The sequence below is a fragment of the Corythoichthys intestinalis genome, chromosome 5 (assembly GCF_030265065.1).
Source record: "Corythoichthys intestinalis isolate RoL2023-P3 chromosome 5, ASM3026506v1, whole genome shotgun sequence".
NCBI classification, from domain to species: Eukaryota; Metazoa; Chordata; class Actinopteri; order Syngnathiformes; family Syngnathidae; genus Corythoichthys; species Corythoichthys intestinalis.
The window spans coordinates 21,338,114-21,356,436 of NC_080399.1; the positions used below are offsets into that span (position 1 = coordinate 21,338,114).

At 38.7% G+C, this 18,323-nt stretch overlaps 1 protein-coding gene across 12 annotated transcripts in view; it reads right to left on the bottom strand.

The window, feature by feature from the left end:
• LOC130916249 (neuronal cell adhesion molecule-like) overlaps positions 1-18,323 on the bottom strand; it is a 204,728-nt gene that overhangs the window by 23,192 nt on the left and 163,213 nt on the right. For 8 of the 12 annotated variants that reach the window (XM_057836821.1, XM_057836820.1, XM_057836819.1 and 5 more), the window contains 8 exons: positions 15,147-15,347; positions 14,999-15,069; positions 12,710-12,935; positions 12,437-12,552; positions 12,166-12,370; positions 9,329-9,451; positions 8,842-9,018; positions 948-1,067 (listed from right to left, as the gene is read on the bottom strand). In XM_057836821.1, coding sequence (XP_057692804.1) covers positions 948-1,067; positions 8,842-9,018; positions 9,329-9,451; positions 12,166-12,370; positions 12,437-12,552; positions 12,710-12,935; positions 14,999-15,069; positions 15,147-15,347 — 1,239 coding nt within the window. The remainder of the gene's footprint in view (positions 1-947; positions 1,068-8,841; positions 9,019-9,328; positions 9,452-12,165; positions 12,371-12,436; positions 12,553-12,709; positions 12,936-14,998; positions 15,070-15,146; positions 15,348-18,323) is intronic. The other 4 variants (XM_057836827.1, XM_057836826.1, XM_057836824.1 and 1 more) reach the window with 2 other exon arrangements.

Sequence of the window (18,323 nt, forward strand, 5' to 3'; positions counted from 1 at the left end):
AGTCAAAAAAGTAACTACTACTCTTAGAAGTAAATTTTTCTCAAAAGGTTACTCAAGTAAATGTAACAGAGTACATGTAGCGCGTTACTACCCACCTCTGTGCCCCTTGAAGGAAAATCGAGGCCTTTGAATGGCTGCTACAATGTCAGCGGTCTGTACAATGATTGGCTGCTATGCTTCCCTGCATCTCCCATCTCTTGCACTTATGAGACAAAGCCGAGTTTAACGCTGTTACAGCACACAATTGCTGGCTTATTTCAGTGATTTAATGCCATTTTAATGTTAAAATGGGTCCCACACAACGCCAGGCAACGCCAAGTGCCTGTGGGGAACCGAAACGGCGTCGCAAAATGATGACAATTGTCCAAAAAGTAAAACTTTTCGATAGGTTGAAATCGGAGCAAACCTACACAGCGGTCAATATGGCATCAAAGAATCTACTGTTTGCTACTTAAAGGAGGAAGAAGCGAACATTCGTACAACACATGCCGTGTCCTTCAATAGAGAGGAAAAAGGGGTTGTGACCAAGCAAAACAGACCCTTGACGGTGTATGCCTTGACCCTTTGGATAGCCCAGTGGTGAAATCGTCAAAGTGAGTGTAGATTCTGTTGATTTTACGTACACACACACACAGACATACACGGAAAATCGAGGGGGTACTTCACCTCGTGGGTTTAACCATTAACAGGGGGAGTACCAGCCCCCATTAACCATAAAGTGGGAGGGTTCACTGTATTAAGGAGGCTTTTATGTGATGGCTTATTCAATGATGATATTTTGTTTTCATAATCCACAATGCAAGTTAACAACCTTTGCTGCTGCTTGGAAATACACTCAGGTAGAGTCTAGAGGCTGGAGTATTAACACTAGTGTTGTTTATCAGAAAACATCTCTTGCCACCCTATATGCCTCTCTCAGAAGTAATAACAACAACAACAATGCTTACTGTTCTCATCTATGTATTCTAAATAAATGTTTCTCTCTGGGCCCCAGTACTCCCAACTGATCAGGGTGCCGTCCTCTGCCCTGGAAGAGTTAACGCTGCCGAAAGGACTGGCCGCCGGCGCTGAACACACAAGAGAGAACATCTGTTGGCGGACGTAATGTGCTAAGGTGCGGCCGGGCCGGGGGAGAGCTCAAGGCAACAAATCCAGAGGATGAATGTCGGTACAAATGCGATGCATGGGGAACATCAACACTAATCGAGGATGGGTCACATGATTCTTTTGAGGTATGCCGGGATGGTGGTGATAACAAACAAGCCTTTCGATGCCAGGAGAAACCATTGTCAAATACAGTGGAACCTCCATTGGTACATAATATGATTCAAAAGTCATACTAAAACCATTCCCTGAATTTAGAGCAACACTAGGTAACTTTTTAACCTTTATGAAATATTTTCATAACATTTGTGATAGATGTCGACTTAGAACTACTTGAATGACAACTCTTTCATATCTTGAGGGGTCTGTATCGCTTTCACCGGCACTAATTAACTTTGTGGAGGGTGGCAGGAACGCTGCCACACACACACACAAAAAATGTGCTGAATGCTTTACAGCACTGGTGTCAAACTGACACCATAAAGGGCCAAGTGAGTGCAGGTTTTCTTTCCAACCAATGAAGAGGACACCTTTTGACCAATCCGATCTCTTACATGGGTAATCAGTTAAACTTTGTCAGGTGCTGCTTGTTTCAACAGAAAATTCATTGGTTAACCCTTGAGAGTCGAAGGACGCGCCGGCGCGTCCTCAGCGCATGTCGTCTTTGAAGCGCCCTCACGTTTTAATTACGTCACCCACATGCCGTTGGTTGGTCTCGTTTTAAAGTGCTGAAGTTGCGGTTTACTCTCGTTATTATTTGAAGTCAATCGACCAACTAAAACGTGAGATATTGTCATTTAAGTTTTATAGTTTTATTGTCCTCTCAAAAAAACATTAAAACGCTGCATGGATCATTTGTTTATGTCTATATTTCCATCATTTCTTGTCCTTTTTCAAAACGGAAGCTCCATGAAAAAAACACAAATCAAACGAACCCTTTCAAAGTCACAGTGGAAGCACAAAATGCGTTTTTTTTTATAAATATAACTGCCGTTCGAGGTTCCACCGAACGAGAGGGAGGAGTGTTCTGAAGCAGCGAGGTGGCGAGTGACGGCCGTTTGGATCGAGCAGCGACTTTGTGTGACTTTGAGAATGAACGGAAAACTAAATTTAGCGCAAGCAATTGTGCTTTTTGATCAACTTAAGGAAAAGGATGGTCCAAATTCGTCATCATCGTCTTCTTCGGAAGAGTCCTCGAGTGAAGATAGTGACGGATTTGAACACGTGGGTGACGCCATCGACGAGCAGAGGTAAGCCAACTCACTTTTTTTTTTTTAATGCTGAAAAAGTTTCTTTTAAAAGTTTCTTTTGATATTGCAAGACAAAGTTAATTTTGATGCAATATAAGTGTGTGTTTGTGTATATAATAATGTGCATATCAGATCAAAGTCGTGCGTGCACTGTGTGTATCCCAGGCAGGAATTTATAATTTGTGGTGTTCTTCTTTCTATATGAAAATTAGGGATGTAGCACATATTCAGCTATGGTATTCTTTCTATTGTCATACATATAGATTTCCATTATTATTTATTGCTGTATATATTTTTATTTTATACTTTATTATTTTCATAAATACTAACTTTTTTTCATGTACATTTATAGTGACAATGAAAGTAAAGTGAAATGAAAATGGAAGGGTGGAAAGAGGACCGACACTCCATGGAAGTGTGGTCTGTGTGATGTAGCCCTGTGTCTAATTCCAGGACGAAACTGCTTTTCGGAGTGGCATGCCTGAAAAAAATTTAACTTGTTTATTGTAAATATTTTTGAAAATACTTTTTTTTCCAATGTTATATATATATTTTTTTCCCACAATCAGTCTTCTCAATTTGTGTATATAAATGTGTGTTCAAGAAGCTTGATTGTGTGTACATAGTTTTCATCAGGTGATGGGCCGCAATACCTAAACTCATAAAGAGATGGCCTCTAAAAACTTTTTGTGTTAGATGGTATATATTTTTTCACTGTTATTCACTGTTTGGTCTGCTGTATATAACCTGTTTTGACTAGAGCATGTATAAAGGCAAAAAACGCCTATGGCTATACCTGTTGTTTATGTTGAATTGTCAAACATAAGACTATTTATTCAAAAATTTTTTGGTTGAATGTTCATCCTAACATGTTGAATAAATATTACAAAGTTTCAAAACGGTTCGTTACGCATGTTTGGTTGTCAATTGGACATCAATATTAAAAATTTTGACAAAACGATTTTGGAATTTTTGGTCTTTTTGGGCCCAAAATGATGATTTGATGATGATTAGTCCTATGCTTTACAGCAGGGGTGTCCAAACTTTTTGCAAAGGGGGCCAGATTTGGTGTGGTAAAAATGTGGGGGGCCGACCTTGGCTGACGTCCTTTACGCAAAACAATATATTTAAGCAAATTTTAGCAAGCCATTCTTTGTGTCACATTTGCTTTATTATTTTTTTTTAATTAGTAATTTCAACAATCTCGCAACTGGCGTTCTCTTTCGACTCTCGGACTCTTGCGAAATACTGCTGCTGTGAAATTAAACTAGCTACAAAAGTTGCTTCAATTTCTCGCTGCGTATCTTCCCCGTAATCTTGTCGTACATGTCAGCGTGTCTTGTTTGGTAATATCGCCTCACATTGAATTCTTTAAAAACAGCGACTGTCTCTTTGCAAATGAGGCATTTTATTGAAGAAATAGTCCAATTTCCACCTATCCTTGAAGCGTCAGCCGTCGCAGTCAACTGTTTTTGTTGTTGATTGTCGCCATTTTAGAAAATTGGAAGTCAAGGTTCACACGGGGTAATGTTGCTTAGAGTGCTGCTGCCTTTTAGTGGGTAAATGAGGAGCAGCATTTAGTGTGTAAGCTACTTCATATGCTGGTATCAGTACTGCTGACCAATTAAGTCTGTGTGCGGGCCAGTCGTTATTGATCTTATGACAGAGGCTGGGGGCCGGATGAAATTTGACCACGGGCCACATTCTGCCCACGGGCCGCACTTTGGACATGTCTGCTTTACAGCATACGTCACTTCCCCTTTCCCCATTTGTTATAAAAACGGAAGTCAATGCGAACACTTTCGCGCAAATGCTGAAAAGTTGGCAGAGCAATAAAATAGACAAAAAGTTTTGTCTGAGGAGGGAAAAAAAAGGAGGCTACCAGGATATACAGAATAAACATTGGTCCGGCTTTCACTCGCTGGCGTGGCGGTGATTAGACACTAAGCCACACGGTTGCTAACCGTCATATGCTATTGTTTAGCCACAACTGGATTTACCGTATTGGCCCGAATATAAGACTGTGTTTTTTTGCATTGAAATTAGACTGAAAAAGTGGGGGTCGTCTTATATTTGCGGTCTAGAAGTTATACCCATTCACGACACTAGATGGCGCCAGATATCATTGAAGCGATGTTCTGTCATGACAGATCTCAGCTACTCTCAAGTTTAACCAGTTTGCATTATTTTACTGCAATGTTTTTCCTTATTCAGATTTGTTTCAAGACTACAGTTAGACTTTACTTTGATGGTTAATGCAGTTATTGCAATTTTGTTGTTTTATCACATTGGATTGCTTTATTTACATTTCAAAAACCAGAAGTCATTCATTTACGAATGTGATTGCACTTTAGTTTATATATTTAAATGTTCAGATATTAAGATTTGAATGAGGCAAAATAGCATGCTTTTTCTTTCAAATATATTGTTATAATCATTTTGTTTCGGATGTACTGTAATTATTTTTGGATAAAAAGTAATTTAAAAAAAAATTTTAAGTCTTTTTTCAAACTTGAGTGTTGCAAAAGAGGTGGTCGTCTTATTATTAGGGCCATCTTATATTCGGGCCATTACGGTATTATCTTGTTTTAATCATCCTTCACACAGCCGCCGGAAACGGAAATGTTGTTTAATCCGTCTGCAAGCAACCGGGAGATTGAATTTTGATTGATTGATTGATGGTTTTAAGACACTGCGCAGGTGTGCGCTGGTCCTCACGGGAAGTCCTCCTTAAGCCTAAACACTACCGCGTTTGTCCACCGGCTCCGCTAAAACTGATCAAAATTTAAAAGTTACCAAGTGTTGCTTTGTTTAAATTCCTCCCAGTTTAAATAAATTGGGGCGTCTATAATTGTCTATGAGTTAAATGCTGTAGGCAAAGTGTCAAATACAATAATTATTATTATATGAACAAAACATAATAATAATAATAATAATAATCAACTTTGTTACTGGGGGGCATAACCAGAGTATATTTCTATTTTGATTTATTATTTTAATTAGAGCAAATTTGTTTTACAAACATTTTTTAAATTTATATTCATTCATGCAAATATCAATTTAAAAAATGATTATTAATAATAGAAAATATAATAAATTAATTTAATAAGAAATTGTAAGTATAATTTAGCCCTGACGTCCACATATTTTGGACATGACATTTTAAAGGCCACACTTGAATACCAATTTTTCAATTTGTGGCCTAAATGACCCAAAACATCATTTTCACATACATATGTGGATGCCAGGTCTTTATGAGGTTGTCAAGTTTAAATATAAAACGTTAGGAACAGTAAAGAGAAATGTCTAAAGGTTTAGCTCCAACGTTGGCACATTTTGACCATTGTTGCACTCAGCACTTTTTTGTTGGTGCATGTCAATGACGTGACCAAACAATGTTTGGATTTAGATCACTGCAACACTAAACCTTTTAAGGAATTTGAAATTTCAAATGACAATCAAAATGACATCAACTGGGTTAGCTCGCTCTACTTTTTAGATGCTCAATGGAAGTCAATCAGCAATTGTAAGCAAACTTTGGAGGTTCCATCGTATTTCTTTGCAAGGTCAAAAAATGTTCTATCTTCAAGGAGGGTGGGAGGATAACATGCCCAAATTTCATGCGTCACTATAGATACCACTGCTTTTCGTGCCCACGTCTTTGCCGAGATGAGTCATGAAAGCTCGGATATGATGGAGAAATACAGTAACAACAGAGCATAGTGGAGTCACTATGGATGTGGATATACTGTACACACTCACTCGCAAACACACACACATACGCACACTTTGCATGGTCGGTGCAAGTCGTCTTCTAATACAATGTAATTAGATTACGTAGTGTGTCATGCTGTTCAAAGTGCTCAAATAACAATGTAATGGAACAATGAAGCAGAGACTCAATATCACATGACGATGACAACAATGATAAAATACTTCATTGTAGTGCAATACAGCATAGTTTTTGAAAGATAACATTAAATGGTTGCTCTCAAAACATTAAGTCACTATCAAATGTCTGTTGTCGAGTACTTAATATTGTGACCATGACTACTGATCATTTTAATGTCTAACACTACACAGTAAATAAGGTTAAATAAAATGTTTATTTAATGTCAGTAAATAGTGTCCGTGACAGTATTTTTGCTCAACGAAAATTATTCGATTTCGTTATATTTTTGAAAATTTTACCTTAAAAAATTTTTTTTTTGCATTACGGACAAATGATAATAGTCATAAAATAGAAGCAAAACATTGGTGAAGCTCAATAAATTTGAATAAGGAAACAGACTCATTCCTAGGCTAATAGGCTAATTCCTAGTTTTTATCTTAAAAACAGTTTTGACTGGATCTTAATGTAATATTCACTTTTTGGGGGGAATTTAAGTTTTCATTAGCTGTGAACAATAAAAATCCAAATTACTTGAAAAATACATCTGATTAACGTTTCTATCTTTGTATGTAATTAATCAGTTACACTGCTTAAATTGGAACGCTGGAAAAATGTAAGACTTTCACATTATTTATTGCGATATCTCTGCACTTCCCATATTTATAATTATGTCTAAGAGGGCGTTATACAGTAGTGAGGTGTGAAGGATGCATTAAAAAAATTTAATTACAAAATATCACAATTGAGGACTTGTATGATTACTAAAATTTTCAGACAGTGGTACCTTTACATACCAATTTTACCTGGTTTATAAGTCGAAATGTGTGATATTATCTTATAAGATGTGTCATTGTAACGAATTTAGCAGTGTTTGGTCGTGTCACTCCCCCACCCCCCGCGCCCCACATATAGGCCTAAGCGTGTGCCCATCCCAGGTTCCTTTTGTGAAACATGTTTCAGGTACTGCTTGGTAAGTTTTGTTTTTGTATCTTGGCAATGCGATGTCGCTTTAGCCCACAGGTGTCAAACCGATTCCAGAAAGGGCCTAGTGGGTGCTGGATTTTGTTCCAACCGATAACGTGCAGAGAGTTTAACCAATGAACTTCCTGCTGAAACAAGCAGCACCTGACAAAGTTTAACTGATTACACATGTAAAAGATCTAATTGGTGAAAAGGTATCCTCTTCATTGGTTGGAAAGCAAACCTGCACCCACTAGGCCCTTTCTGGAATTGGTTTGACACCTGTGCTTTAGCCTTTAAAAGTCTGTGCTGAGTGATTGTCATACACTAAACTAACTTGTAGCATTAGCATAGCGTTCCCGTTAACAAGAGCATTTAGCGCGGTAACTCCATGTCTTCTTAAACTCTTGGAAAACATTTTACATACAGTTCGTGGCGTCCAGGTAAGTTTAATTAATTGCAAATAATGTGCTGTTTTCCTGCTGAATGTGTATCATCATAAAAATGGTGATGTCCTCGTAGACTCTACAGTTATGTGCATGTCTGTCATCTTCGTTCGAAATTGATGGAAACTTTTATTTAGTTATTTATTCAAGGACTAGAAGCTTTGAAGTTAATAAACAAAAACATTTTGAGAGTTGTCAACTAAAACTAGACAAACACATTTTGAAATGACTAAAATATGACTAAGACTAATAAGTATTTTCGTCCAAAAGACTAGAAGGAGAAAAGAAGAAGAAAGAAGGAGAAAATGGCTGCCAAAAACAACACTGCAGCAGACAGTAGCCTGTTTTGTAGGAAAAGTTCTGAAATAAATGATTGAAAACCTGACGAAGCTCGCGACTTTCCTTGCCAATGTTAACATAATAATTTTAATAAATCGGAAATAAAAAAGTGTTTTTATTGTCACCTTAACTTATAGAGATTGGTAAACGGAGGTCGGAGGAAACCTGCCATATTGTCGAGCCAGTTCACTCACATGCACTTTACTCTCATATTTTTCTATCATTTCCTTCTTAATTTCAATGGTAAGCGTCACCTTTTTCCTTTTTTCAACACTTGCACTAACCTTCTTGTGACCCTTGTTGATGTCTCTCACAAGAGCCGCTGTGCCTGTCTCGCAGGAAAACAACGAAATCGCAACGCTGTCATATGTCGTCGTATTTTTAAGCTCGTCATTTGTCTCAACATATGACGAGCCAAGTTATACGTCGGATGTCGAAAGGATCGTATTTCGATGCAATCGTATGTCAAGGTACCACTGTATAAGTTGCTACAGCATATTTAACAAGAAAACTGCATTTGTTCATATTGTATATTATATGCTTATACTGGACTATAAACTGCAAGTGCCCAGATTGAATTATGGGATACTTATACCAAAAGACATGCAGCTCAATAGCACCAAAAAACAAAATATGAATAAGCTTCACTATAAGTCGCAGGGTATAAAGCAAGGGTAAAAAATAGCAATTTATAGTTAGAAAATAACTCTAGTTTTAATCAGTCCTCAAAAATGCTCATTTAATGTATGGAACCAAATAATTATCTTTTAAGGGACCACTCAAATTGTATGTGGATGACTGCAATTCAGTCAGTTAAAAACATAAATTTGCCACATTTTTACTGGCTTACCTTCATCCACAATGGTGATTGCCTCCTGCGTAACAGCCGGGCCGGGCCCCTTGCTTGTTTTGGCATTCAAATAAAACTTGTAGCGTGTGCTGTACTTGAGGTTGAGCAAAGTGACTGAGGTCTCATTGGCCGCCAGGGCCAGGGTCTCCTCTGGGCCCAGCTCATTGGAGTTATTGACTACGAGATGGTGGGATGGTTGAAAGGTAAGTTGTATAGGGATACAAGTAAGAGGAGGGGGATGTAGATAGGATTGAAGTATCAATGATGACAAGTGTTTCAGAGCAAAGGGGGTTCAGGTGAAAGAGGCGGGAATGACAAAAGGTGATTTGTTAATTGGTGTAATTGAGTCTAATTAAATGGTGACTATGTATTTGTTCGTCCTCTCTGTTTCAATCTAATCCAATAGGATGACAGTACAAGAAATGAAACTGAAAACTACATGATGTGAGACATTTATTGCTACAAAAAGACATAAAAATAGCCTCACCTGGGTGGTATTTAAGCGTGTAGCCTGTCAGGAGACCGTTACGGTCACGAGGAGGGTTCCACTCAAGGCTTAAGGAGTCCAAATTGGAGTTGCTGACAGTCAGGGAGGAAGGAGCGCTGGGAACTGTGGAATTAATTTATTAGACATGCAACAGTCAATGAATGAAAGAGCTCTGGAAGACCTCAAGGCGAGAGTCAACCCTTTATAGAGCACTCATTTAACGTGGCTGCAATTGACGGCGCTGGACGTCCAATCCCTTTGAATAGCAAATGATTGCTGCCAACCTCTCCTAGTCAAAATTGATTGGACGTCTAGCGCTGTCAATGGCAGGCAATTTGTTAAATATAGTGAAATTAAAAACAAAAAACAGTCATAATATTGAAAAATAATAAGGATTAATAATAATATAAAAAATAGATAATATAATTAGGGTTTCCGGCGGTACGGTGGCTGAGTGGTTAGCACGTCTGCCTCACAGTTCTGAGATCAAGGGTTCAATCCCGGGCTTCGGCCTTCCTGTGTGGAGTTTGCATGTTCTCCCCGTGCCTGCGTGGGTTTCCTCCGGGAACTCCGGTTTCCTCCCACATCCCAAAACATGCATGGTAGGCTGATTGAGCACTCTAAATTGTCCGTAGGTATGAGTTTGTGCGTGAATGGTTGTATGTCTCCTTGTGCCCTGCGATTGGCTGGCAACCAGTTCAGGGTGTCCCCTGCCTACTGCCCGTAGTTAGCTGGGATAGGCTCCAGCACCTCCGCGACACTCGTGAGGAAAAGCGGCATGGAAAATGAATGAATGAATGAATAATTAGGGTTTCCCCCGTTGAATTATAAGCGTGGTGGGCTGCCAGTCTTTTCTGGGGGACACCATGAATAGGGACCTGGCTGCAATGTATGGATTTGACATTTTGGGTTATGTCCCAAAATCTGATGTCCACAAATGTGGGTGTCAGGCCTTTATGACATTTAGTTCTTTTAAAGACCCAAAATATTAACTTGCACTATAAAGGGTTGTTTTCATTGCATTTAGTGACAATAAACCTTTAATGATGACAGCATGCATTGCTGAGTAAAATCTGTAATCTAATTGAAAAGATACATGTCAAGGATTGCTTTAGCCTTTAGCACAGGGGTTCCCAAACTATTCCACATCGGGCCGCTCTAGGTGCTGGATTTCTTTCCAACAAAACAGGATGACACATGTGTACCAATCTGGTGTTTTACAAGTGTAATCAGTTGATTGTAGTCAGGTGCTGCTTGTTTTAGCAGAAACCTCATTGGTTAATCGGTCTGTGCTCGATCGGTAGGAACAAAACCCAGGACCCACATGGGTCCTTGAGGACCGGTTTGGGAACCACTGCTTTAGCAACATTATACCGTAATTTTCGGACTATAAGTCGCTCATTTTCCCCCCTCATTTTAACCCCTTAAGCCCTGCAAAATGAAGCAATTGTCAGAGAATCCCAAAACTTAAAAAATAAGGTCCTAATGGTACTTTTTTCAAATTTGTAGAAAAAGAAAAATCAAAATGAAAATGCGTAATAAGCGCTCTAATATCTATAACCCTAGCTAAATCCAGATTTTTTTTCTCATGGAACCTGCAGATGCATGTGTTGACTTACATCCATAATTTTTTTTTTTTTTTTTTATTTCAAAATTCTAAATGATCAAAATAATGAAATTCTCAGTGTATCAAATGTTATACACTAGGCTAGAAGGAGTTAAATTCTGCGGCTTATAGTCCAGTGTGGTTTATTTGCTAATTTACTTGGCTTAATAGGTAACACTATGTTTTACAGCGACATCATAAGACTGCCATAAGACCGTCATAAATATGACATGCGACTGCTTTATTCCCATTTCTGATTTCAGTTATTAGTAGTTTGTTTTTTTTTTAGACTCTATTCATGGTTTCATGTGATTTTTTTTTAATGTATAATTTTATTTCCTGTTTGATTCGTCTTTTTTTTTTTTTTTTTTAACTTTCTTGATTTTATGCTATTTTTACGAATCATTTTATCTCTGCTCGTGGATCTTCATGTGATATAAAGCACTTTGAATTGCCTTCTGTTGAATTGTGCTATACAAATAAATTTGCCTTGCCTTGCCATGACACTATCATTGGCATTAATGAATGCTTATGGGAGATGTCATTAAGTGTCAAATTATGTCACTAACTCCATTTATGTCCAGCTCGGATCTTTTACATCCATTCAAAAGTAAGATAATTTGCCGATTGACACAAAATGACATCTGTCATAAGCATTTATTAATGCTCATAGCAGTGTCATATTGTAATTATGATGGTCTTATGAGAGTCGTATAGCGCCACTGTCAAATGCGTTACCGAAATACCATACTTGCAAATAATCAAACAACTGGAACAGTAACTGAAGAAATAATGAGCACAGAACATAAATTTTGATTGTTATTTACATCTCTAGTGCTGCAATGCATGCTAGGAGGCATGTTGGACGACAACAGCGTTGACAGCAGGTGGCAGCAGAGGTTGACTGTCTCCCCCAAGGGAGCAATGATGGCCAAATGAAGCTTCATGGTGGTTCATTTGTTCTTATGACAGTCTTATGATGCCGCTGTCAAATAAATTGTCACTGGGTTATAACTTTTGGTGTAACTATCTCATAATACAGTGTGGACAGCTGCGGCTTATAGTCCAGTGCGGCTTATCTATGGACAAATACTGTTTTTGTGTAAAATTTGGTGGGTGGCGGTTTATAGTCAGGTGCGCGTTATAGTCCGAAAATTACAGTAGTTGATTTTCAATTAGCTCACCCTAAATCTACCACAAAACCGTAAAAGAGACAATTCCTTCTATTTACCTCCTTCAGGGGTCTCAAACTGCTGGTTGTGACTCGGTGGTCCCTCTCCCTTGCCATTGTACACTCTGATGTTGAAAGAGTACAGGCTAAAGGGGTGCAGGCCAGGCAGCTTTCCCTTGCTGTGGTTGCCGCTGAAGGTCAGAATCTGCTTCTCTGTGTGATGTGGGTTATGTTTGTGCAGGTTGCGCTCTTTCCAGTAATAAACCTGCCAAAATTGAATCCTCAGTCGGCGGGTTTGTGCTTATTCATTCGCAAGTTCATTAAACCGTACCTTGTAGCCTTTGAGGTATCCACGAATTAATTTTTGAGGCACGGGCTCCCAGTGGACCTCCGCCAGGGTGCTGTTCAACACAAACACCTGCACAGACTCTGGAGCGGCGACTGGAACTGTCACAAGGAAAGATAAACAAACATACTATTAACACTATTCGCCAGAGATCGAGAATTTTATTTTATTTTTTTCAATATGAGGGCATACTGTAGGTCTGGAACCCGAACAGCAAATATATTTATGGAAAAAAGATGTAAATTGAGTTGGACTTACGGTCTTCTCCGGAGTGGCCAAGGGCAATGGCTGGCTCGGGCCCGATGCCATACTTATTTACAGCCTGAACTTTGATCTCGTACGGAACAAACGTAGGCGTTCCAGACACTACAAACTTGGAGTTGTTGGTTACGTTTGCAGTCATCCAATCAGTGTCCATCATCTTCTGTCTCCACATCACTCTATAATGAAGTCCTGGCCCGTTTGCCTGGAGGCCTGTCAGCGGCTAGAGAAAAGAATTTTGAGAATATCAGCAAAAGGTCACCTCGAAGAAGTATATTACTAATAATAAAAGAACAACACTGCATGAATTGCTTTTTTATGATAGATTATCATTTCTAATGTTTACTTATCTGATTTACCGTTCGTCATTTCCTTAACTATTTTAATGTTTAATTATTGCTAGTAAGTATTTTTTTTGTGCTAAACCCTTTGTGATCTTTTTGATAATTTAGAGCACAGGTGTCAAACTCAAGGTCCGGGGGCAAGATCATACCCGCTTCATCATTTTGTGTGGCCCACGAAAGTAACTCATGCCTATTGACTTCATGTTTCATTCTGGAATAAACATTTCAGACAGTTTTCCACCCCTTTTTTAACATTGATTTTTTTTTTAATGTTTTTTTTCATTAAAAAATGAAAATAATTAAACATAACTCAGAGAATATTCCCTGGTTTTCACCTTTTTGTTTTTTTGTGTGTGTAAATAAATCAAGAAACAAATAACATTTAATTTTTTTCTCCTTTTTTAATTTAAAAAAAAAAAAAAGTGCATTGAAAAAAAAAACAAAAAAAAACGTACCCAACTTATGTGATTTCGACATTACGGCGCCAGACTTTCGTCTGCCATTTTGTCTCCAGCCGTTTTTTTGTTTGTTTTTTAGTCACGTAATCAGTACCTAGTACCCGTTGGCGTTCTTTATGTCAGGATACCCGGTAACACTTTATAATAACTAGTTCATAGATCATTAGTAAACTGTTGATAAATGATTTATTGTTGATTTGTGAAGTATTTGTTAACAGTTTGTTATGCATTTACAGGGTGTTCCAATATGGTTGACCCCATTCTAAATGCCCATGCTAGTTGATGGATCTTAATTAATTTATGTTGAAGGTCATAAGTTTTATTGGTTAAATATACAAAGTACAAATATTTGTTGGTTCTATGGCAGATTTTCATAAATGTGCAACGTTAGCGCTGCTTGCAAAATGCCTTATCAAAATGCCTTTTCTTTTGAAGTGAACTGCATTTCTGAAAAGATAGAAATGCCAAACGTTACACACAAAAACTTGAAACGTTTCTACACAAACTGTGTTTCAGGTTAAGAACTCCCTGTAAATTCTTAACAAACTGTTAACAAATACTTCACAAATCAACAATAAATCATTTATCAACAGGTTACTAATGATCTACTAACTAGTAAAACGGATAGTTATTATAAAGTGATACCGGAAACCCTCCTCCCCCAGCAGCGTCGCCGCCATCCTGCAGTTCCTTTCGGCCGGGAGATCCGCCATCAGGCCCCGCTTCCTTGTTCTTATGCTGCTACCCGATCTGTTTTTTGAGTTCAGATGGCTGGCTCGCATTAAGAGAGGCGACGCTGTTGACCTGAGCAGCCATGATTTCCCCTCTCTCGCCTCCCTAATCTTTTTACAGTGCCCTTTTCTCTCAGAAAGGAGACTCACTCACAAGTAAAGCCAGAATTGTCATTGAATATTACGGCATTTAACAAAAAGTACCTCAAAGTAACTTATTTTTTTACATTATTTTATTATTATGATGTATAATACATGTTTTTGGATAGTTATTTCGAGATTTAGGGTGTATTTAGTGGTACTTTAATGGTTAATTCCGATTTACTCGGAAATTCAGGTTACATCACTATCGTAGGAATGGAACTCGTTCGTTACCATGCGACTACCTGTATTGCCTTTTTGTTTTTTAATTTAAAAAAATGAAAAATACAAAAGAATGTTTGTTATTAAGAGCTTAAAAAACAAAGAACACATTGAACATTTTCAGGTAAACAAAGACTTTAAATGACTCATCATCGAAAAATAGTTGTGGATTCCTTTGATAATCGATTAGCTGTCAAATAGTCATCTAAATGCTGCAGCCCTAATCGGCACACATAATGGCCCTCCGAAAAAACTTATACTGTAACTATGATGTGACCCACGACAAATAAGGGTTTGAGAATCCTTATTTAAGGATATAAATACATCTTACGTGACTTAAAGAGTTTTAAAATAGATTGATTGTTCAAAAACACCCTCATAAAGATGTACCTTCCATGAGATGACAAGATTGTCATGTTCTGTTCCAAAGCCATGTACATCTGTTGGATTTTCATCCGGAGCTTTTGGAAGAAAGAAAAACTTAAATTTACACTTATCTTCTCAGCAGGTGATAGGATATCACGCTGGCTTCTAATACCTGAAGGTTCAGTTTTATACATCTTGGAGGGAAAACTAGGTCGGCTGACGCCCATGGAATTGACAGCGAGGACTCGGAAGGTGTAGTGAACATAAGGTGACAGTTTTAGGTGAGCTGTGGTCTTGGTTCCGGGGACCTCGGTAAGGTTGTGCCAGTGACCTCTGTGATGATGGAGAGAGTCTTCATACTGGATCAAAAATTCTGTAATAAGAGGTGCATTTGAAAAATTAGTGCTGCACTAATACCATATTTTGGCTCCTGATATCGATTCCGGCACCTGGCTGTGTGGTACTGGCTGATGCTGATACCGTACAGATACCATGTTTTTAAAAATATATTTTTACAATTTCTTTTAAAGCAACAATAGGTAACTTTTCAACCTTTATAAAATATTTTTATAACATTTGCGATAATATGTCGACTGACAACTAGTTGGATGACACCTCTTTTATATCATGAGGGGGTCTGTATGGCTTTCATCGAACGTGATTAACTTTGAGGAGGGTGGCAGGAGCCTTGCCACACAAAAAAACTAAAATGTGCTGACTGCTTTACAGCATACGTCACTTTCCCCTTTCCCCATTCATTATAAAGATAGACGTCGATTCTAACACTTTCGCGCAAATTTTGTAAAGATGGCAGAGCAACAAAAGAGAAAAAAATTTTGTTTGAGGAGGAGAAAAAGGAAGGCTACCGGGATATACAGAATAAACATTGAGCCGGCTTCTACTCGCTGGCGTGAAACCCCCCCGCCCCCTAAACCGAACTCGTTAGCACTGACGAGTTCGGGTGGGGTGTCGGGGTTAGCCACACTAAGCCACACGGTTGCTAACCATCATATGCTATTGTTTAGCCACCACTGGATTAATTACCACATTACTTTTCATCCTTCACACAGCCGCTGGAAATGGAAATGTTGTTTAATCCATCTGAAGGCAACCGGGAGATTGATTTTTGATTGATTGAGTAATGATTTTACGACACTGTAAGGGGGTGTGTTTGTCCTCATGGGAAACGCAGTCTTCCTTAAGGCAAAACACTACTGCTTTTGTCCACTGGCGTCGCTAAAATCAACCAAAACTGAAACCTAGCGAGTGTTGCTTTAAAACCAAATTACTGCATACTCGAATGTAAAGCAATTGCTACTATAGCTTGCTCAGACAATGCTTTACTCATTGTATGCTGTTGACGGCACCAGGCGTCCAATCATTGGAAGTGGGAGGGCTGACAGAGAATGAACGTTCACCCTCCCACTTCAAATGGATTTGACATCTGATATTTAAATTCATCGCAGAAGGATGATTGGACGCCACTGAATTAGACATCAACTTGGGGAGGGCATTTTTTTAACGGCCGTGGGTAGCTGGCGGCCATATTGAGTAGTGAGGCCAGTGGTTGAAAAGTAGAACTCGAAAAGCACATATTACACAGCATCAGCATGTTATTTCTTAGTACTCGCCGATAGATATGATGTCATTTTAGTGCTGTGTCGGTACCAATACCGACTTCGGTGCAACACTAGCTAAAATTATAAGGTTTAGTTCAGGGGTCAGCAACCCGCGGCTCTAGCGCTGCATGTGGCTCTATAGCGCTGCCCTAGTGGCTCCCTGGAGCTTTTAAAAAATGTTTGAAAATGGAAAAAATGGGGCAGCGAAACATATTTAATATGGTTCCTGTAGAAGGGCAAACATGACACAAAGATTATTCTAATTCCTTAATATTGTAATGAAAAACTGTAGTCCATGTAGTCACGTGGTGAACCCTTCTCTATAGGATGCACTGCAGGCAAAATACACATTTACCATATTTTCTGCACTATAGGGCGCATCAGAGTATAAGGCACACCTTCAATGAATGGCCTATTTTAAAACTGTTTTCATGTATAGAGCGCACTGCATTATAAGGCGCAGTAGCAGTAGTCGCAGTAGAAGTAGTAGTAGTAGTGGTTGGCATTGCATTATGTATCCACAAGATGGAGCTGAGATAAATAGAATGCCATGCCATGATTAACCAATATTGATCCATATAGACCCTACTCGCCAACGTCACAGAATGACGTGTCGCTGTATCCGGCTGCCATATTGTCCGTCTTTGTTTATCCGTATTCTCAATGGTTTCAATTTGTCGTGCAATTTATAATGCAATTCATGGAAGCCCCGGTACTTTCAGACGCTGTAAACTCATTGGCTGCATTGCATAAAAGGCGTTATGTGGGAAAGCTTCAGTCTATCCATTCGCCAGATCCATATTTGATGCCTAAATCGATATTTTTCGACCCGCTGTCTTCGCCCTCTCTGCCTGACATCTGCTACCCTGATATCTACAACTATCTTGTCCACACAAAATCAGCCTATTCTCACGAAAGTTTGGAAAAACTTTAAGAGCAGCACTCTAAGCAACATTACCCCGTGTGACCCTTTACTTCCAATTTTCTAAAATACAATCAATTCAAAAAAAAAAAAGTTGACTGCGATGGCCGACGCTTCAAGGATAGGTGGATATTGGACTATTTCTTCAATAAAACACGCAACAACTGTGTCTGCCTCATTTGCAAAGAGACAGTCGCTGTTTTCAAAGAGTTCGATGTGACGCGATAATGATATTACCGAACAAGACACGCTGACATGTATGGCATTACAGGGAAGATACGCAGCGAGAAATTATAGCAACTTGAAGTTAGTTTAATTTCACAGCAGCAGTATTTCGCAAGAGCCCGAGTGTCGAAAGAGAATGCCACAAAGACGAGACTGTTGAAATTATGAATTTAAAAAAATAATAAAGCAAATGTGACACACAGAAGGGCTTGCTAAAATTTGTTTAAATATATTGTTCTATGTAAATCGGCCAAGGTAGCCCCCCGCATTTTTACCACACCAAATCTGGCCCCCTTTGCAAAAGGTTTGGACACACCTGTTTAACTGATGATCCGTAGACGAGGCCAGCTTCTTTCACTTGGTACCAGCTAAATATTATTCAAAATGTAATGATGGTGGAAGAAATAAGCATCTTAAATTTGAAACTGTATGTTGTCGGCGATTAGCCTCGCAATGATCTTAATTGTGGTTGTCAGCCCAAAACCCTCTAAATATATATTAAATGCATCTTACCAGATATAAAATGACTACTACATAATCTGTGGTAATCCTTTGGAGCCCAGTTTTCTTGTCGAATTGCAGC